Source organism: Rhinolophus sinicus, chromosome 3 (genome assembly GCF_057876585.1).
Source record: "Rhinolophus sinicus isolate RSI-liver-muscle chromosome 3, RSI-T2T, whole genome shotgun sequence".
In the NCBI taxonomy this organism is placed as follows: domain Eukaryota; kingdom Metazoa; phylum Chordata; class Mammalia; order Chiroptera; family Rhinolophidae; genus Rhinolophus; species Rhinolophus sinicus.
Genome location: NC_142503.1, coordinates 180,289,698 through 180,312,106, shown reverse-complemented (window position 1 = coordinate 180,312,106; position 22,409 = coordinate 180,289,698). Strand labels below are relative to the sequence as shown.

General features: G+C 38.8%; 1 protein-coding gene across 4 annotated transcripts in view; it reads left to right on the top strand.

Moving 5' to 3' along the window:
* Positions 1 to 22,409, top strand: part of TMED8 (transmembrane p24 trafficking protein family member 8) — a 34,488-nt gene that overhangs the window by 1,527 nt on the left and 10,552 nt on the right. For 2 of the 4 annotated variants that reach the window (XM_088797433.1, XM_019733437.3), the window contains exon 2: positions 21,360 to 21,468. In XM_088797433.1, coding sequence (XP_088653559.1) covers positions 21,360 to 21,468 — 109 coding nt within the window. Of the gene's footprint in view, positions 1 to 16,522; positions 16,605 to 19,321; positions 19,899 to 21,359; positions 21,469 to 22,409 lie in introns of those variants that run through there. The other 2 variants (XM_019733436.3, XM_074327149.2) reach the window with 2 other exon arrangements.

The following is a 22,409-nucleotide window of genomic DNA, read 5'->3' as shown; positions in this document are numbered from 1 at the left end:
GTTGTAGGTACTACTGGTACCTGCCTAATCAGATGGCGGGGTTACATGAGCCACTGTGGATGAGAGAGGCCTTTGGTGCCTAGCCCATGGTACACACTGTGCTGGGGTGTCTATTATTAGGAGAACAAGGTCTGCTTTTGCTCACCTAAACTTCTGTGCTGTCAGAAGTGTTGCTGGATGAGCATGTTCCAGCCTGGTCACTTTCTCTGCCTTTTTACTTCTAGGCCAAATATCTCCCATTGCCTAACGCTGCTCAGGTCAAACACATACATGTTTATCTTTGAGTCACCCAGCTTTTCCCCGGGTTGACTTTGTTTTTTTACTTTTAAACATGTAACAATTTTAGTCTTTTTTTTTTCCTTCTGAGGAACTCGATGCTTTGTAGTAAATTCAAAATTGATAGCATGTATTTAACATTGTAGCAATAGAAATTCAAGCATTATTTCTAAAAGATTACTCAAATGAACACTCAGAAAGTCTCATAAACATCTGTCCCTCGCATGTGTCAATATTTATAAAATAAGGATTTCTTTTTTTTACTTGCTCTTTAGCTCATTGTGTGCTTATGGCAGACACACCCAGCATTTAAAATAGAAAAATCTTAAGAATAGTTCAGGGATATATTGGAGGGTAATGGGTTTGTCTCTGAATGTCTCCCCCCACCCCTCACCTTCTAATTGGTTTCTGCATTCAGGTTTTCTTCCCAGAACATTGATAGAAATACTTATGGTTACTTTCTCCTTTTTGCCCACAAAAAGCAGAGTGAGTGTTGATCTCTTTTTATTTTGTGCAGGGATTTGTTACTGTGGCCCAGAGCAAAATCTTCCCCTTGAGGTAGGATTTGTTGCTAATAAAATAGCTAATAAAATAATAGTAATGATAGCTTACATTACCGAAGGCTCACTCTGTGCCAGGATGTGGAAAAAGATTTACTTGTATTATCTGACTTAATCCTGTCAACAATAATTTTCTCCCCATTTTGCAGCTGAGAGAGGTTCACTTATTTGCCCAAGTTAGCTGTGGAGTTTTTACCGTCTCTATGAAATTGTCACCTTGTTATGCTGAAGTTTACAACAGCTTATTTTTATTGGCCATTGAGCAAATGCTGGTAATCCAGGATAGGTTATGGTCTTTGCCCTCAAGGTGTTTTTACTTTGGTAAGATGAGGAACGAAAACCAACAATTCAAAACATTATATAATTGGGTGTCTTTTATTACTGCTCTTGATGTACTTACCCCCAAGAAACCTTGGAGGACAGAATCTATCTTGTGCATCTCCTAGAGTCCTTGATGTTGTGTCCTAGAGGTTCTGGAAATATTTACTGGATTGTGAGACGAAGTCTCAACAGAGAGATTTGGAGGAGCATCAAATGATTATGAAGAATTAGGGTTCAGACAGTCAAGAATGTTCTTTGGGTTAAAATAGTCGTTCTCAAGCTGGAGCAATTTTGCCTCTCCCAGGGGACGTCTTAGTTGTCACAACTATTACTGACATTCGTGGGTAGAGGCCCCAGATGCTGGTAAACATCCTGCAAGGCACAGGACAGCCCCCACGATGCAGTGTTATCTGGCCCAAAATATCAGTAGTGCTGCTGTTGAGAAACGTTAAGAGTTCAGCTGGGTTTGCAAAACCCCTTTGGAAATCATACGTTTGGCTTGGTTCAGAGTTGTATAGGCTTGGGTAAACTGCTTTAAATTAGGAGTTTGTTTGATTGGATCCTTCTGCCACCTTCGTTTGGAAAATGATCCAATGAGTAAGCAAGAGAGGCCTAAGAAAGGATGAAATTGAAGGAGGTTTCTGTCAGCCTCTCTTAGAGGGAAAATATCAATAAGAAATGAGCTTGGACATTGAGTTGTTATTCAATGAAGGGTTTTGATTTTTCAGTCTATCTTATTCCTTCAAAGCAGGAATTTGTAATTATCCAGAATAACCATAACAACAAAAAAAAGAGTTCTCTGCAGAGACTACCTTTTGAGTGTATTCATGTTTGTTAGCTGAGGTTTTGGTGATAGAGTAAGAAAAGTGTTTACGTTCTTCTGTCCGAAGCTCTGCAGTGGTCCTAGTGTTCTTACTGTTCTAGGAACTGTAATTGTTTTTAATAGTCTCTCATTTGGGGTACCTGGGTCCTTCAGTCCCCAAGAGGATAGAGATGTCACTTTTTATATAGTGAAACTCCCTGAGGCATGCATGGTGCATCACTTAAACGCAGGCCTCTTTTTTTTTTTTTTTAAGTACAGAGCTTTGGGGAAATGAAACGGCAACGTCTGTTAGGACTCTACAGTCAGCAGTGGAACTTGGTTTGGTGCATGTGACCGAGAGCTATCAATGCGTTTAGGTGTTAAGGGCTGGAAACAGGTCAGGTGAACTTGTTCATGATTCTTGTGTAGGACTTAGAACAATGCAGTAAGGCTTCCTGCAGTGATGGAAATGTTGCATTTCTGTGACTGTTTCAATTTAAAATTGAAAAATTGGTGGCTACAATATTAGATGGAACAAAAGAGTCAAAGTCTATGCCAAAGAGCCCTTATGCTTTTGGGTTTTCTGTTGTTTTATGTCCTAATGTATAAGTGTGTCTGCCTGTGGGTTATATTTTTTTCTTACTGCAGTTATGTTTTTATGGTGTTGAGCTAGCCAGTTAACCCTGTCGTAATTCAATCCATAACGTACAACCTAAGGTTTATAATCTGAGCACTCAGGAGCATGTCCCACTCGTAAGGGCTGAGGAGAAATTGGAAGACATGGTCTCCAGATTTGGCTGGAGTATAAACTCAGCTAGTTTCTTTTTGTTTAAGCCTCTTGAGCCTATAACCACATAACCTGCTTTTAGTTCCTCTGCACTTGAATCTAAAAGCCCAGGCTAATTATCTCTTTGCGGCCTTGTTAGTGGAAGGGAAGTCCTACGAGACCCAGACCCGTTCTAAAGAAATCTGACCTGATATTCAAATGCTTTAAAAAAACAACACCTGCTTTTTGGTTCTCTTTGTAGAGAAACTATAAAGTATGCAGTAAATTTAAATCTGTAGTATGATCAGAATGTCTAAACCATCTCTGGTAGCTTAAAAAGAAAACTCATATTTTAAAAATTGTAAAATAAATCATTTTGAGGAAGTTTCTTTTTTCTCTTTCTCCTTTGCTTCAGAGGCCATCAATTATAAATGGAGTTATTCTTGAGCTTTCATTTACCCTTCTCTGTTCATTGTTTTCAAGATCTTGACCATTCAGTTACCACACATGATTTTTCTCACGTTAGAGAATACGTTCCAATATTATTTGCTTATTATTTTTTCTTTAAATCGACATTTAAAATTTTGTTTCATTCTAAATATCTGTGATATGACTAGTTTGATGTATCAATTTTTCCTAATATATGTTAAAATAAATACATATCCATTAAAAAAACATTTTCCCACACACCATCTAAATTTACAAAACTTGTCCTACTTTCTCTGGTCTCTTCTAGGAATACTTGTAGAATTCGTCTATATTTGGCTGACATATTAAAAGCTATACTATAGAAAAATTGGCTTTTGAGTCTGTATAGTAGTCTAAATTTCATTAATAAATTTAGGAAACCTAAAAATCTGTGTTTGTAATTGTTTTCTCTTTAGTTCAGGACTGCATCTCCCACACTTTACACTTCTGGAAATAAACTTACATATTTCTTTCTCCTTATTTTCTGCCTCTCTCAATCCAATTACAAGTTGTTTTACCAGTAGTTCCTACATAATTTAGCGTATGCCGTTAACCTTAAAAATCAAGAGCAGTATCTCTCTTCACTTTTTTTCCTGCATACATTAAGCTGTTAAGAAGCTGTGAGAAGTGGCTTTTAACATAGGAAAAATGCTCAACCTAACTCACAATAAAGGAAATCATAACTACACTGGGTAGTTGGTTATCTCACTGTGTTGGTAAGGGTGTGCAGAAGCAAAAGCTTTATGCATTGCTGATGAGAATGTAAGTTGGTACAAATGCTATGAGGGCAGTTTGTCAATATCCATCAAAATGACAAGATGTGCCCTCATCGATTCATTCCTTCCAGGAATTTATCCTATAGATATATTCATGTGTTTGTTTGCTGACACATATATAAGGTTAATTACAGCATTGTTTGTAATGGTAAAAGATTAGAAAGGACACAAATGTCCATCAATAGGGAAGTGATTAAATAAATTATGGAATATTCAACCAATGAGGTATTAATCAGCTGTAGAAAAGAATGAGGAAGCTTTTCATACAGAGTTATGCAAAGATCTCTGAGATATAAGTGGAAAAAACAAAGTAGTAGTATGTCTAGCATTCTCATTTGTATAAAAGTATAAAAAAGAATTATATGTACACACACACACACACACCTTTTTATATGCATAAAATATCCCTGGAAGACTACACAAAACCTAGTAACTTTCGTTGCTTTTGGAGGTGGGGACTGAGATGGGAGGAAGTTTTCACCGTATACGTTTACACGTTTTGAATTTTGAATAATGTGACTATAGTGCCTATTCAGAAAAAATACACACAAACATGATGAGATTCTTCACTATGTTGATATTGTAAATTAGTGCCATTCTTGTGCATCTGTATTGCATTTCTGGTCATCAGGATAGGACCTTTCCTGGGCCTGTATCTCTCAGGTGAATTTTTAAATGAAATACAGGTTGTAAATCTCCTTAGGGATTAATTTTATGCTATTTTTAAACTCATTACTGTCTCCAGTTATTTTGGTGCTAATTTTATTTCTGTCTAAAAATTCAACCTTACTGAAGTCTTCATTAAGACCTTAGTGACAGGATAAGTCAAAGGGGGATAGAACCATTACTTAGATGAGCTGATACTGTTAGTCAATGACAGAAAGAAGGAAGACTTTTAAAATTTTCATTTGTTTCAATTTTATTCACTGGTATCTTCAAACTGAAAAAGGTAAAGAGACAATGGAGGTTTCTGTTTTGAGTAATGGCAGACTAGGTGATTGGGATCAATTCTCCATGGAGACAATTAGAAAATAATTGTCAAAATATAAACATCTTGAAGATCCTGGAGAGCTAGTCAGATAATGAAGAATTACCAGGCTACGATCCATCCATGTGTGGGCAGAAGTATAAAGCGTAGTATAAAGGTCTACTGTTATAATTATACTCTAAAACAGTAGTATAAAGTAGTATAAAGTAGTATAAAAGTATAAAGAAGTATAAAGGTCCAAGGATTAGTGTCCATATGGGGCTCCGTTCTCCTCTGAGGGCATATGCTGGATTCCTGAGTGGGGAGACTGAGTGGCAAGGGTGTGAAAATACCTCTCTGGACTAAAGCAACAGGGATTAATATTCAGAACCAATCAAGCAGGGGGAACCCTGGTGAACCCCCTTTCCTTTGGATTGGGACCATGAAAGGCCATGTTCTGGAAGTCAGGGTAAGTGAGAAATAGAGCATTGCAGGGACAGCAGCTCAGCTTCAGAAACACCTAAGTTCATGAAATTGTATCAAGGTGACCTTAGGGTGCTAGTGCCTCTAGCGACGTGGAAGAAGTAAATGCAGATGTTCTCTGAAGGATTGTTGTTGGCTTCAAATTATTTCTATAAACAGTTTTGCGAGAACAGTTTCTGCCACATATCAAAAATGACTGCGTAAGAAGAGATAATGTGAACAAAAACGAAAGAAACAACAGACAGTAAAAATGGATCCATGGGGGCACCAGATTTTGGAGTCATCAGATACAGACTTAAAAATAATATTTATTATGTTCAAGGAGAGAAAAGACAAGGTTGAGAAATTTGGCAGAGAATTGAAATTTCTAAAAACAGAACCAAATAGAAATTCTGTAACTGAAAAATACAGATGAAAATTAAGAACTCAATTGATATGTTCAGCAACAAGTTATTACACCTGAAGAGAGAATAGTGAACTGGAAGAAAGGTCAGAAGAAAATATCCAGAAGGAAATATGTAAAAATGCAAGAATGGAAAATTCAGGAAAGGTAAGAGACAAAGAGGATATGGTGAGAACATCTAACATTTGCATAATTGGAGTCCTGGGTGGTGAGGAGAGCAAGAACGAACAGAAGCAATGTTCAATGAGATAATAGCTGTGAATTTTCCAAAACTAATGAAATTCACAGATTCAAGAAGCTCTGTGTACCCCAAGTAGGGTAAGTACAATATAATCTACAGTAGGTACACATTAAGTTAAAACTGCTATAAAACCAAAGCAAAGAGAAAATATTAAAAGTAGCCAGAGAAATATTACAGTTTGTCTTTAAGGGAATAGTCATTAGCCTGATAGCTGACTTTTGCACAGAGCAGTGAAAGCTAGATTATCTTTAGAATAGTGAAAGAGTAACTGTCAATACAGAATTTTTTTTCAGTGAAGTCTTCAAGAATGAAGGTGAAATAAAGATATTTTCAGACAATCAAATACAGGATTTATCACCTGCAGACCTGTACTAGAGGAATAATTAAATCCTTCAGGCAGAATCATAATGATCCTATTTGGAAGAAAAATTGCAATTTAATCTCATTAACATAGATGCAGAAAGTCATCAAAAAAATATTAACACACTGAATCCAGCAATATATATGACCAAGTTGGACTTTTCCAGGAATGCAAAGTTATTTTAACATTAAGAAAAACACATCAGTGTAAATCAGCATTTTAATACATTAGAGGATAAAAATTAACAGTTTAATAAAAAGTGGTAAAATTTAACCTCCGTTTATGATTCAAAACTTTTAGCAAACTAGGAATAAAAGGAAAGCTCCTTAATTGGATAAAACATACCTACAAAGAAACCTACAAACAACATCAAATGTAATGGTGAAATTTGAAAGTTTTGCTCTTGAGATTGGGAATACAACAAGGGTGCCCACTCTCACCACTTGCTGTTTATCATTTTCCTGGATATTCTTGCTCGTACAGTCAGGCAAGAAAAATACATGAGGATGAGAAAGAAATCCTGTTAAATCTGTTGTTTGCAGATGATGACTGTGTACATGGAGAATCCAAAAGGATCTACAGATAAATTATTAGAATTGATAAGTTTGGCCAGATTGCTGGATACAGAGCCAATATGCAAAATCCCATTGCTTTTATATGTACCAGAAACCAAGTTTAAAAGCATTAAAATGTTATTTACCACAGAATTTAAAAATTAGGAATAAATCTCACAAAATGTATTCAAAATCTTTCTGCAGAAGATTATAATACATTATTGAGAGAGAGTAAAGAATAAATAAATGGAAAGATGTACCGTATTCTTAAATTGGAAGACTCAATATTGTAAAGATGTCAATTCTCCCCAACTTGATGTATAGATAAACTGCAAACCCAATAAAAATCCCAGCAGGGTTTTGGTGGGCTTTTTGGATGGAATTTGACAAGCTGGCTCTAAAATAATATGTAGAAGTGAAAGGCCACAAATAGCAAAGACACTGTTAAGAACAACAAGATGAAAAGATTTTCCCTATCAGGTATCAAGACTTACGTTAAAGCTTTTACACAATAGTCCCATAAGCCCTAGAAATAAGATAAAAGCCTAGAAACAAAAGATTGTAGTGTAGAGTAGTGGGGGAAGAATGGTAAATGTTTCTGGGACAATTAAATAATCTAAGAGAAAAGAAGGAAAAAAGAAACTTGATCCTTTTCTCACACAGCATACCTACAAAAAAATACCAACTCGAGTTGGATTGTAAATCAAAATGTGAAAGGCAATACAATAATCTTAATATAGATAACATAGGAGAATATTTTCTTGATCTCATTGTAGGGAAAGACATCTTAGAACACCCAAAGACCAATAAAGGAAAAGATTGATACATTTTGACAACATTAAAATTAAGAACTTTGGTTGGTTCATCAAAGGATATCATTAAAAGAGGGAAAAGGTAAACCACAGAGTGGAAGCTGGTTGATAAACACACATATTTGACAAAAGACTTGTTTCCAGAATGCCTATAAATAAAAAGACAATCCATCTCTTGAGTTTTGGCTCAGAGGAGGCCAAGAGCCAACTTGCTCCGGTCATCCCTAATCCAGGTTCATCCGGTAACCAGCCTCCTCCACTGTGCTGTCTAAATTTGACCCCAACGAGATAAAAACCGTACATCTAAGGTGTACTGATGGGGGAAGTTGGTACCATGTCTACCTGAGCCCCTGAGATCAGCCCCCGGGGTCTGTCTCCAAAAAAGGTGGATAATAACATCACCACGGCAACCAATGATTGGAAGGGTTTGAGGATTACAGTAACACTGATCATTTAGAAAAGACAGGTCCAGATTAAGGTGGTACTTTCTGCCTGTTCTGATCATCAAAGCCCTCAGGAACCGCCAAGAAACAAAAAGAAGCAGAAGGATATTAAGCGTAGTAGAAGTTCAGATTTGATGAGATTATCAAAATTGCTGGACAGCTCATGGCACTGACCTTTAGCTAGACAACACTATAAAAGAGATCCTGGGAACTGCCTAATATATATTGGCTGCAATGTTGATGGCCGCTACCCTCGTGCCATATGTGACATCAACAGTGGTGTGGTGGAATGCCCATCTAGTTGAGAACTACAAAGGAAAATATTTCAATAAAGGATCATTTGACAAAAAAAAATCCAATGGTAAAATAGGCAAGAGACTTGAACAGTCACTTTACAAAAGAGGATTTCTAAATGGCCAAGAAACATGGTAAGTCATCCCTGATGCGCCAACTAAATAAGCATACACCCACCAGAATAGCCCAAATGAAAAATATTAATATGACCAAATATCAGAGAGGTTACAGCGTGGTGGGGATGCTCCTCCATGCTAGCCGGGGTGCATATTTGGTGCAACCCCTTTGAAAAATAGTTTGGCATTATTTACCAAAGTTCATCATTCACAATTCTATGACTCAACCATTCCATTCTTAGGTGTGTATCTAACGTTAAGTGCATGCATGTGTGTACCAAGAGACATGTCGTTGGTGCACAAGTAATTGCGGTTTTTGCAATTGTTTTTAACCTTTGAAACCGCAGTTACTTTTGCACCAATCTAATACAAGAATATTCATAGCAACATTATTCATAATACCCCAAAACTAGAAATAACCCAAATTTCATCAACAGTATATTGATAAGTTATGGTATATTCACGGAATAATATACAGCCACGAAAATGAACCTACCTACTCACAACTACATGGATGAATCTTTCAAACATAATGTTGAGTGAAAGAAGCTGGACTTAAAATACTCTGTATAATTTGCCTTTATATAGCGTTCAGAAAACAGGCAGAATGAAGTAACGCTGTGTAGGAATGCATATTAAGAACTATAAAGAAAAGCAAGGAAACAATTCCCATAGATTAGGATAACGGTTAAGGAGGAACAGAGTGGGTAATGATGGAGAGGATCGTGAGTGGAGCTTCTAGAAAGCCAGGGATATTCTATTTCTTGGCATAGGTAGTAGTTATTTAGGTGTTTGCCTTGTGATAATTCATCGAACAGCACACTTGTGTGTACTTTTCTGTATGTGTGTTACACGCATATTTCACAATAAAAAAGATTGAAAGAGGAGTCAGTGTGTAATGTAGTTAGGTTATTAAGAGTGTTACCTTTGGTTTGGACAGCCTGAGTTCCTATCACTTCTGTTCCTAATTGCTGGTCATCTTGATTTTGCAAGTTACTAATTGCAAGTTACTTGATTTTGCTGAGCCTCAATTTCTTAAACTCTAAAAAGGAACTTGTAGTATCAACGCCAATCGTTATGCAATTCTGTGAGATTCAGTGAGGTTTCAATAAGATGATGCCTGCAAAACGCTCAGAAAGTAATTGACATACAGTACGTGATCACTAAGTCTTGGCTATAATAATAAAGACGATCAGAATGAAGATAGGACATCCAGCTACTTTAAGTTCATACTTCTGGACCCAGGCAAATGCTCTCCAGGTATTTTGGTCAGTTCTTGGCTACAGGCAGTAGAAACGAATTCTAGCTGCCTTAAACAGAAGATCGTGGGAAGGATACAGGAGGCTCACCACATTGGTAGAAGGAAGGCTGAGGAGACGGTAGAGGCTAACTAAGCAACACCAGTTTGGTCAGTGCTGTTTGGCTGCCGCTGGATGAATTCAGTCTTTGTATCACTCCTATTTCGGATTCTCCGTGGGAATATTGTAGGTCATGTGCCTGTTTCCTAACTTCTTAGGGCTGAAAAAAAGAAAGAGCTTCCATTCTGACTTCCGTGGTGTAATATTTACAATGCTGATCTACTAGGAGGAGAAGGTTGAGTATTTGAAAGCCAAAATATTGACAGATGACTTACATCAGGGGTCCTGCAAGAATCTGCAAATGTAACTGTGTGTCATCTTTGAAGAATATCAGAGACTTGAAATGAACCTATGTAGCAATAATCCCAAAGGGGAAGAGGGATTAGAATCCAGAATCTGTAAACCATTAAACTTGATACAGCTTCTCCACAAAGTTCTACAATATGTCACAGATGGTTTGTGAACACTTAATAAATACAGGTTGCCAGGAGCCAGCATGGGCACACAAAAACTAAATTTGTCCACCTAATTATTTTCTAATCCAGGCCTCTCTACTCTGTTTCAACTGTCACTATAAGGTCCTCACTATTGTGTGAACTTCTGCAAAGGCCTCCTATCTGATCCACCAAAATCCATCCCTACCAGCAGCTGCCATAGAATCCTACCAAAGAATAAAATTTGACCATGTCATTTTCTAGCTTAACATTTTTTATCACCTGTGGGATAAAGGCCCTTCACAGTCTTTCCTGATAGAGCTTCATGAGGGCCAGAACTGAGTCGGCTTTAGCACATTATCTCCAGTGCCTAGCATAGGGCCGGGCACTTGTTAGGAACTTGACAAGTATGGAGTTAAATTGATGGAGTCTGTATCTCTCTTGGTGCAGCTCTGCACTTTCCCTATACACACTGAACTGGCATGATGTTTTATTTGTTTCTTTGTTTTACTAATGTTCTTTTTTTTAATTTTATTTCTGTGAAATACATCCACAATTTTTTTGTGTACAATACAGTATTACTTATAGGGACAATATGTACAGCAGATGTCTAGAACTTACTTATCTTATATAATTGAGAATTTATACCCATTGATGAGCAATTCCCCATTGCTCCCCCCTCTCTACAGTCTCCGGCAGCTAGCATTCTATTCTCTGATTCTGTGAGTTCGGCTGTTTTAGATGGAAGAATTCATAATACGTGTCGGGGTGTGTGTGTGTGTGTGTGTGTGTGTGTGTGTGTGTGTAATATTTTACCTGGACTGTGGTCTCTAGATACTGTTCCTCATGAAAAAGAACCAAGATTCTTAGAGAAATGGCTGATTCCAGGTCTGGGGCAGGGCATTTATTACATGAGCTTGGAACTTGTATTGTAAGCAAGGCTCCTGGGGTCATGTTAAAGGAACAAAGGAGCCAACTCTCCTTTCGGCCACTGGCCAAAACTAAGAAAGCTTGAAACACATAAAATATGTCAAAATCAGTGCTCGCTTCAGCAGCACATATACTAAAATATGTCAAAATCATATTTCTAACAGTTCTAAATTGTGTTTCTAATACTTCAAAAAAATAATGATTGTATCGCAATTGCTATGATTCTAACTCAGTATTCTGACAATTGGGGAAGACTAATCCTTTATCCTGCCTCCCAGAGAAAACCACATAGTTGATGTGGGGAGTTTATTATTTTATAGAAGAATTGTGACTAATGCATGTAGAAGGTGCTAGAATTAGAAAAATAATTTTCTAGCCTCTAATGAAATAGATCTATTTTCGACATAATCATGAATGGCAGCTAAAACCATTAGAGGAATTAGGCTGACAACATGAACCAGTGATCCATCTTTATTAAAGTTGTGACAAGCATGTAGCATGTGCTTCCTGCTTTGCTGCTATAGGAATTACATGCACCCTGTCTGGAGTATTCTGGTGAGAACTGAACCTGAACCTAGTCAAGCCTCTAGGTCAAAACTACCCAATAGAATTTTCCTTGGTGATGAAAATGCTTCTGTGCTGTCCAGTGCAGTAGCCACTAGCAACCTGTGGCTTTTGAGTACTTGGAATGTGGCTAGAGACACCGGGGGAGTGAATTTTACATTTGATTTAGTTTTAATTAATTTAAATTTAGCCACATGTGCTAGTGGCTATAGTATTAGACAACACAGCTCTAGGTCTATGACCAGTCTACAGGTAATACAGGGGATAGAAGACTCTGTTAAAGGGACACCATGAAAATGCAATCAGCCAAATACAGAATGTGGGAAATTAATTTTTATTTCAACAAATATATTGTATGAAAAACAATGGGGTGAAGATTCATGTAGACTTAGAGACTTAAGATACGTATAAGCTAAATTTAGTGTTTGACCCTTATTTGGATTCTGATGCAAACCAGCTGTTTAAAAAAATCTGTGAAACAACTGGAGAAATTTGAACATGGACCAGGTTTTAAATAATATTCTGGAATTGCCAATTTTGTAGGAGTGATAATGATACTGTACCTCTGTTGAAAATCCTTTTCTTTAGAGATATATCCTGAGTGGATATAATGGTGCCTGGGCTTTGCTTTGAATAATCCACTGTACATGTGATGTCGGGGCAGAGAGGTGGGACATAGATGAAACAAGACGTAAGATGTTGGGAAGACAGGTGATGGTATATGAGTCTTCATTCCACTATTCTCTAATTTTGTGTATAGCTAAAAATTCCTAAAATAAGGAAGTTTTTACACAGTAGTAATTAATATATGAAATAACAAGGGAATAATTTACTCAAAATTCAGAATAGGAGGAGATGTGATTGGGAAGGGGCATTATGCAAGGGACTTCTAAAGTACTAATAATTAACCTAGATAATGAATAGACAGTATTGATATTAACATTTTTGGCTCTGTCTGCTTTTCAGGGAGTGTTTCATGTGTATGGTATATTTCATGGTAAAAAGCAAAAAGAAAGAGCTTATTGTTAGGACATAAAGGAATCATTCCGAATCCAATTGCGGGCAGCACAGTTGGACCTCATGGGAATTAAAAATTGGGCAGGTGGCCTCTCTGGACCCCGCGGCTCTTCCTCCTGGACCCTGCGGTTCTTTGTTTCCTCTTCTCTTTGCTTGAATGCGTCATTTTCCTGTCTCTGACAGTTGTCTCTTCTCCTTAGTCCTCTGCTCATCTCTGCTTTTACGCGGCCCAAGAAGGCATCTAAATGGCAGGCTCCGTCGTTAATCCCACTGAGGCTCTTTCGTCTGTTTTGGTCTCTAATACCAACTCCAGGTTTTTGGGAAGAGAATTGGACTGACATCTGGGGAGGTGTTCACCCAAAACCAGTGAATGAGCTATGGCCAGCATAGTGTGTAACCTTGGGCACAGTGCCTGCCCCTTCCAAGGCTGTGAATAGGGGACGTTCTTAAGAAAGGGTTGTAGATGCCTCTAATAGAACGTCATTGTCTGTAACGGTGAAAGATTTGAAACTATCTCTGGCTCTAACAGTAGAGGCTTGGGGATTGGTTAAAGAAATTATGGTGTGGCCTGTGGGATAATACACAGCCATTTAAAGTTATGGTACAGTCCCGTTTTTAATGACCCTGAACTATGTTCATGAATAATATTCAATAACATTTGATGCATTTTCTTTCAAAAATGTAAATATATTAAATACATATATTTATACTGAGCTGTAGAATGAGTGGGAACTATGAAACATTAATGAATAATTAATGGAAAGCTGTATTTTGGAGAATCCTGAGTGAGTGGGCATAATAGTCCAACTGATCAACTTACGGTACTATATTGACCATGCCCCACACGAAGCTGATGGCTGGGGATGGGCAGGAAAAAGTATAAATATATAGATGTATGTACATATATATACATACACAGATATACGTATATATGTATAAGTACATTTATAAATATATAAACATATTTCTGAAAGGATTGCACCAAAATGTTAACAATGGTTATCTTTGGCTAGTGAGATTGTAGTTGTTTTTTCTTCTCCTTCTTCTTTTTTTTTTTTTTTTTTCACTTACCTGTATTTCCTGATTTTTTTCTACACTGAGTAATGGATTGTTTGTATGTTAAAGTCTGGAAGGGTAAAGGCAAAATGTTTGTCTCATTTGTTCTACAATGAGCAAAGCATATATTAGTGTAATTTCAAAAAGTTAACTTGAAATAATATGCATTTGTAAAGTCCTGCATTGAAGTTAAAAAGTCAATATTTTCCAAAAATAATCTGTTTCAAAAATAGAACTATTTTTGAGAGACTGGGCTTGGAATACATTTATTTTTGTAAGCCCTGGAGCTCTTGATTGACTTATTTAGGCCAACAGGGTAGGTTTTCAGTTAAAAAAAAAACAAGATCAAGTGCCCTATTAGGATATTATGTCAAGAAATATTGTGTCCTTATTAAGAGATTATTGTCTCAGTGTACTCTGCATGGATTGGAACACATCTGAAAAAGTTGTTCGTTTTAGCTTCTTATTTTAAACGGGACAAAGTGGAACAACTGAATGAGGCCAGCTTGGTTAGGGACTACCTAAGGGACGATGAGAGAACCGGAGACAGTCAGCCAGGGAAGGAACCTGCAGGCAATGTGATCGCAGGTAGTAAATATTTGAAAGGATATTGTGGGGAGGAGTGATCCGGGAGCAGAATTTATTAGCGAGCAGATTTTCCTTAGGTCAACATAAGGGAGAACTTTCCTGTACTCATTCATCTCTCCGTGAAAAGGGCCTCTTCACAGAGTGGCAGAGACTGGGGAACATCTGACAATTGTCTTAGATTTAGTTCCTTTGTTGAGAGGTGTAAAAAGCTTAGTTTTCCTCCTGTGTATCTCCTTTACTCTCACGCTACTACCACACTCACAACACTTCTGACACCAGATGTGTGGGGTTATTTTTACCCACACCCAGCAATTCTCTCACACCCGCTGGGTGTCCTTCCATGTAACTCCGTTCTGACACTCTGTCTGGAGATAGCGTCAGATCCCCCGGGGTAAGGGCTCAGCCCCACAGGACGGCTCCCGCCCCTACACACACTTCACATGCCAATCTGAAAGTAGTAGGTCCCCAGGTCTGGGAGGGTATGGAGTGCAGGAGCTTCTGTCCCCGTGCAACTGGGGAGTGTCACCCTCCAAGTATATGGATGTGTTCACCAACCTGGAAGCTCTCCGAACCTCATACTTTTAGGACTTTTATGGAAGCTTCATCACGTAGGCATGATGGATCGTTAACTCCATTTCCAGCCCCTTCCTCTTGGTGGAGCTAAAATCCCAAGCTTCCAATCATGACTTGATCTTTTTGGTGACCAGTCCCCGACCAGAAGCCCACCAAGAGTCACCTCATTAGAACGAAAGACACTCCTATCACCCAGGAAGTTCCCAGGCATTTAGGAGCTCTGTGTCAGGAACTGGGGTCAAAGACCAAATATAAGAACAAAAGATGTTCCTAGTGCTCTGACACTTAGGAAATTGTAAGGGTTTTCGGCGTCCTGTGCCAGGAACTGGGGCAGAGACTAATGTATTTATTTTCTATTATCTCACAAGAGGAAAGTTGGGTGGCTTTAGCTCTAAGGTCTTTGATGAAAAGAGAAATAGATCGTATTCACACACACACACACACACACACACACACACACACACACACACAAATGAGACTAAAGTCAGATCACGAATATTTGCCTGTCATTTGTACCTTTACATTGCTACCAAACTCTGAAACGTTCAGGGTTTGATGTTTATTTCATTAAGTTGTATTTTTGTATTGAGAATTGGACTTTGGGCTTCAGTTTCTTGCTGTCTTAACTAGAGGAGGTTAAAGCAGGGTTATCTAAATACACACTGAAGCACATGCTTACCTGAGTGCTAAGGAAAGGCCAAACGAATAACCCACAAAACTGAGAGCTCCTAATGGTTATGAGCAGGACTGCCTGCATTTGAGTCCTGTCTATGCCTTAGCTTCCTTACCTGCGAAATGGCAGCGATAATACCAGCCATAGGCTTGTGTGAGCTTGGGAACAGGGACTTCGTGATGCCTTTCACCAAATACTCCTTGGGGGCGCCTAACAGTTACTCAGTAAGTCATTGGTGAATGAGTGAGTAAATGAATGAAATGACAAAAATCTGTAACCTGACATTGGCTACAGTGATCTGAGCTTATAGAGATGACTCTTTACTTTGGCCCTGAATTCAAATTTGTTTCATCCTACATCTCACTCTGCCCTTTATTTTCTGCCTAATTTAACCATCTGCTTTCTGAGAAATAGTGATTCTTGAATTAGGATTAATTCTGTGCTTGTTTTGGAAAATCACTTTTATTTTATTTTATAAATGGGTTCTGACTATCTGAGAATACTTGGATGTGATGACTTGAATAATTTATGTGTTGAGCTTCCCAGAGTTTAAAGTTTATGCCCAGAATATTTTTGGAAAGAGAAAGTTGTTTGAAACTGCCTGATTTTTTTTTTTTTAAAGCTACAAGGCGATTATGATTATGTTCCGTCTCAGATACTGAACTTTCCCCCCCATGATTTTCTAGGGAATGTAGATCTAGAAAACACCAAGGTCGCCTCCCCAGCAGCTGCTGCCTGTGACCCAGAGCCCCACCCCTCACCTTACAGGTAGGAACGACAACTGCTTTGGATAAAATGCTTCTGAGGACTTTTATCTTCTGAGATGAGGAATTGGTGAAAGAAGTGGGCGGCGACTTAAAGACAAGTTGAAGTGAAGGGAATGAACGGTTTTGCCATTAATCAGTCAGCCCTTCAGTGTGTTCAGGGGCAACGTCATATCCGTTTCGGGTTATCAAATTTTCTTTTATTCTGAGAGAATAAAACTGTAACGAATAGTATAGTGTCTTCATGTATCTTCTTGTGAAGACTAAGTTGTGAAAACATTTGAAGTGGAACCCAGGTGGACTTTCAAGAGAAAGTGTGATTTTTATCCATAAAATGCGCACACACACACACACACACACACACACACACACATACACACACATACACACACACACACACACACACACACACTATTGGGGGCAGTTTTTTATTATGTAATTTTCCGATTAAACCATTATGATGACCTCCAGGTTGTCATTTTTAATTTCTCTCTCCCTCTGTCTCATCTACCCACCATCAGTGATATCAGAGTGTATAATAGCAGAAAGGGAAGAGTTGTACTGAGCCCTAGAATGAGTGGACACACAAAACATTAATGGAATAATTAATTAAAAACTGTATTTTGGAGAACGCTGAGCTGGTGGATATTATAGTCCCAGGGATCAGTGAATGGCACAGTGTTGTCAAGCAGAGCCTGTGGTTTTCATGTCCCACACAAAATTGAGCAATATCAAGGTATTTTTAAAATCCGTTCCTTCAGTAGAAGTTCTTTCTTCTTCCCTTTGTACATGAAATAAAACTCTTTTTCCCCAGAATTCAGCTGATGGAAGATAATAATTAGTAATATAGTTGGTGACAATATAATAGCCATTGAATGTTTTCTCTGTAATAATGGTAATAAAATTCTTATTTTTGATTGACTATTTCTATTTGCTCAATACTATACCAGGTGTTAAAATGTATTATTATCTCATGTAATCCTTATAACAACCCTCATGAAATAAGTATACCTGTTGTTGTTTTTCAGACGAGGCAAATCAAACAGTGCCTTCAATAATTTGCCCAAGATCACTCAGCTTTAGGTTTGTTTGACTCTAAAGCTTATTGTCATAAGTAGCAATAGAAGGGTTTTGAGTTCTATGCCTAGAGTTAGTAGGTTACTCTATATAAAATTCTTTTTGAAGACACAGCCTCCTCAAGGCTTTGATGATTTGAGACAATTCGTATTCTCCTCAAATCTCCTGAGGAGAACCTCCCAGCTTCCTGTCACCACCCTTTTTCTGTTGCTTTGAAGGATTTTGTGGGGGGATGGGTTTTGGCACAGAACTGATTTTTCCTCCTCAGAGTAAGTACATTTTTTTGAGTGAGGAATATAGAACATTCTTAGAAAAAAGGAGATTTACTTTTAAAGGTTTGTTTCTAAAAATCTAGTGTGTGAAGAAAAAAATCCAGTAAGCGTGATGCCTGAAGTTCAGTGTTCGTGTTTTGTATATATTAGAAATGGCAATGGCACAACTCTCTCTCTTTTCTAGGGAGGCTGGCCGCTGGCCAGGCTGCCCCCTCCCTTTGGGCTGGCCTCTCTGCTCCGGGTCAGCACTAACCAGAAGGCTTAGAGTGGGAGTTTTTCCTTTACGTGGCTTATCGTTAGCATCAAATGATTTGCAATTTATCTGTCCCAAAGTACCCTTCACTGATTCTTCAGAGCGTAAAATGCTAATGTGAATATTAAATTTATGTGTCTGTTGCATGTCCTGTTTGAAATATTTTTTAATAAGCCAAACCATATTTGTGCAAAGTATTATGCACAAAGGCAAAGGAGAGACTAAATTTCAGATGCTATATACAGTGAGAGCAGGTGATTGGTCAGGTTAACTGTTGTAGTCTCACGTTCCAAATCTTCTTCTTTTGTTCCCAGACAGAAATTAACTTATTCATTTAGCCATTCAACAAACGTATATTGGGTGTCTACTGTTTATTCATTCAACAGACATTTGTCGAGAGCCTGCTATGTACCTGGCACTGTTCTAGGCACTGAAGATACCACAAATGAACAAGCAATCCAAGTTCATGGAGCTTCTAGTCTAGTGAGGGAGGCAGGAAGAAAACAAGTACACGTATTTCATAGACCCTTACGTTGCCATCAACTGTAAAGTGAACGGTTATCTTATGTACCTCGAAGAAAGGAAAGCATGCCCAAGATAGCGAGTCTCAGAAGAGACCCCACATGGAGCTGGGACATCAAAAGCCTGCACCTTCAGTGTGAAAAATAAACAAGGGGAAAAATCCCTCCACACAGCAGAGGCCAGCAGGGAAACTTGAATGTCTCAACCGTGGCACTATGGGAGGGTTATCTCCCCTGAGAATATGAATCACAAGTTTCTAGTCACCAGTTTGTTGTCTCAATTCACTCTGCCAGTGTGGTCTAAACAAACCCTTAAACAGAACTTCACTTCAAGTCGGCTCAGTGGGTAGCACTCCCGAGCCCTGGCAGAAGCAACTGCAAATCCATGGAAAGACTCAATGTCCGTTCAGGCCCGCGGCAGTTTTAAGACACCACCAATTATTAGGACACTCCGTATTCCAGTTGTTTTAAAATCTAAAAACAAACGTGCATCTTGCAATCAACAAAATATGGTACATGTCAGGCAGTATTGAGTACAGTGGAGAAAAGTGAAGCAGGGGAAGGGTGTGAAGAGTGATGGGGTTGGGGGTGCGGGGGGAGCCTTTTTATATACAGACATGGGGAAGCCTCCCCAAAGTCATGGCTGAGCAGGAACGGGAAGGAAGCGGAGAAGTAACTAGGGGAGAGGATTCTAGGCCGAGGTGACAGCAGGCGCAAATACCCTCCAGTGAGAGAGTGCTTGAACTTTTGAGGCATCTCAAGAGATTTAGAGGCTGTAGGACTGAAGTAGACTGGGAAGGATGGGATGAGGTCATTCTAGGAGAGGTGGGGTCAGAGTGCAAAGGGCCTTAGGGCTCCAGGTGACAGGACTGCAGACACTGCAAACAGAGGGGTGAGACGCAGTCCTTGCCTTCAAGCTCACCTGCTGACACAGGCAGGTAATAATAAATAGTGTCAAGAAACAAAACTGGACCGTAATTTCTGGGTTGAAGAGGATAAAATAGTCTCACAGCCTAGAACAATTTACAATTTACACAGGATTACCCAAGCAAGCCCATAAAAATCAACAGTATTCCACCGCTCTGCTTTTCATAGTAACCGCCTCTTGTTTGTTCTGAGGAAGCTTGGAGTGACTAGGATATTCAAAAGATGGCTCTGTTTTATCTGAAGAAGAGGTAATTTATAAACTAGGAGTTATTTTTCTTATTTATGTTGAGAGAGAGAGAGAGAGAGAGAGAGAGAGAGAGAGAGAGAGAGAGAGAGAGGAAGAAAGAAACGAATGAAGTCCAGAATAAGCCCTCTGTTTCTGCATGTGGTTTATGGTGCTGTTTCCCAGTCATTTACTGAGACTTTCTGAGGAAATGATGCTCTAACGTGGCAATTCTCAAATCTTTACACTCTCAGAAATTATTGAGGACCCCAAAGAATTGTTATTCATGTGGGTTATATCTATCAACGTTTACTATATTAGAAACTAAAACTGAAAAATGAAAAAATTGTTATTGATTCATTTAAAAAGAACAATAGCAAACTCATTACATGTGACTATAAATAACATGTTTTTAATGAAAAACAACTATTTTCCAAAGCAAAAATAATTTCGTAAGAAGAGAAATGTTGTAAATCCCTTTAATGACTGCCCTAACAAAAGACAATTGGATTCTCAGATCTGCTTCTGCATTCATTCTGTTGCAGTGTCACCTCAAGTAGTCTCTGGAAAACTCCATTTCATCTTCTCATCCTCCTGAGAAGATGAAATGAACAAAAGCAAATCATATTTCAGAATGATTATGAACAAATTTTGACTTCACAGACTCCCCTGCAAGGGACTGCAGGGGTCCGGGATGATGTTCTGATAACTGCCGCTCTAAAGAATCCATGCCACCTTTTGTTGGAAACATTACCTAAAGGCTTTGGGTATTGTGCTTACTACAGCCCTGGCACTTAACTCACTTTCTAGTCTCTGGAAGCCAGGGGAAATGGAAGAGAGCATAAATTATTTCCCTTATTTCTTAAAATCAGCTATTCAAATAGTCGTATTTTAAGTCACTGAGATAGTAGATTAGTGTGCTTAAAAAGGAAAGAGATTACCTTTTTTACGGCCTAGTGAGTTGAGGGGGATATAGATATCTATGATAGGGTGTGAAATGGAAAGGCTGAAAGACAGCTCTGGGGATAACTAACTGTGGAGAGAGATTACCTTGCTCACTGGTTTGTGCTTCCTTTGTTTTGCCGATCAATTTCTGGCTTAGGTGAGGCTCCCTCCCTTTGCTTCTAGCCAGTGGCTTTATGTGTAGAACAGAACTGGGATTCTAACTCGTGTTTTGTTGAAATCGGTGTGGAGCAAATGGCACCCGTCCCCGTGAGGAATAAAACCAGACCTGCAGTCCATCTCAGATGACTGAGTTGTGTTTACCGTGGTTCTGGGAGCCTGGGATGTAGCTTCGTCAGTCCCTGGGCCCTCACACACTGTCACCACTTTATTGTGGGCCAGTTCAGCCCTGGGCAGTGGTCAGCTAAAGTGACAATGGGGGTTGTGGGGGATGTCCTTTGAGGGTTGTTTTATTTCTGAGTTTCTCCAGGGCTGTTGTGCCTTTTATGAGTCCTTGAATTGACATGCTCTCTTCCTCTGAGAGGCCGCAGATGGTTTCCCCAGTGAGTGAGGGTGCCACAGAAGACCTGCGGAAAGCGCCCGGTGCCGTGGAGGCTCAGGCCTTGGTGGAACACGAACTGCTGTCTGCAGAGGTACGAAGCCCAGTCTCGCTCTTTCTTTGGAAAACAGGAGTTGGTGGCACCAGGATTTAGATACGACTGGGTGGGTAGCAATTAGAAAGCACCGTGAGGGTGGCTCACAAAAGTCTGTTTGCTCTCTTGAGGGCATCTCATTTTTAATTATTCGGAGAAGGGTCATGCGTAACACCCGCATGGCCACACACTGTGCTAGCACCCAGTAGTCACCTACTCAAAAAATGAAGTGTTACCGTGTCGCCCCGAAAATAAGACCTAGCCGGACACTCAGCTCTAATGCATCTTTTGGAGCAAAAATTAATATAAGACCCAGTATTTATATTATATTATATTAGACTCAGTCTTATAGTAAAATAAGACCGGGTCTTATATTAATTTTTGCTCCAAAAGATGCATTAGAGCTGATGGTCCGGCTAGGTCTTATTTTTGGGGAAACAGGGTAGAATGAGTGTTTACGTGTTGTCCAAAATCTCCTCAATGTAAGGGGACTTAGGCCATTGAACTGTTTCAGTCTCACTTTCCTGGTGGTAGATCTACTCCTTTCTTATGGTCAAGATTCCATAGAAGTGATGTTGATAGCAGTGATCTCCCTGGCATGGAGGAATGGGCTGTTTCTATCATTATTAACGTATATATTATAATAACAAATGGTATTAGTATCAATAATACTAGACAATGCTAAACATTATAATTACATTTGTATAATGCTTTATAGTAAACAAAGCGTTTTATCCACAATACTTCATTTACTCCTGAGAAAAATCCTGTGAGATAGGTACTATTATGTCCCCATTTTACAGATGAGGAAACTGAGGCCAAAGCTGTGAATGACTTCACTAAGGCTATCCAGCTAATAAGTTGCAAGCTAAATAGTTTGTGTAGCTGTCTAGAAAAGCAACAACCAATTCAAGCAAGTTAGCCAAAGTCTGATTCACCTC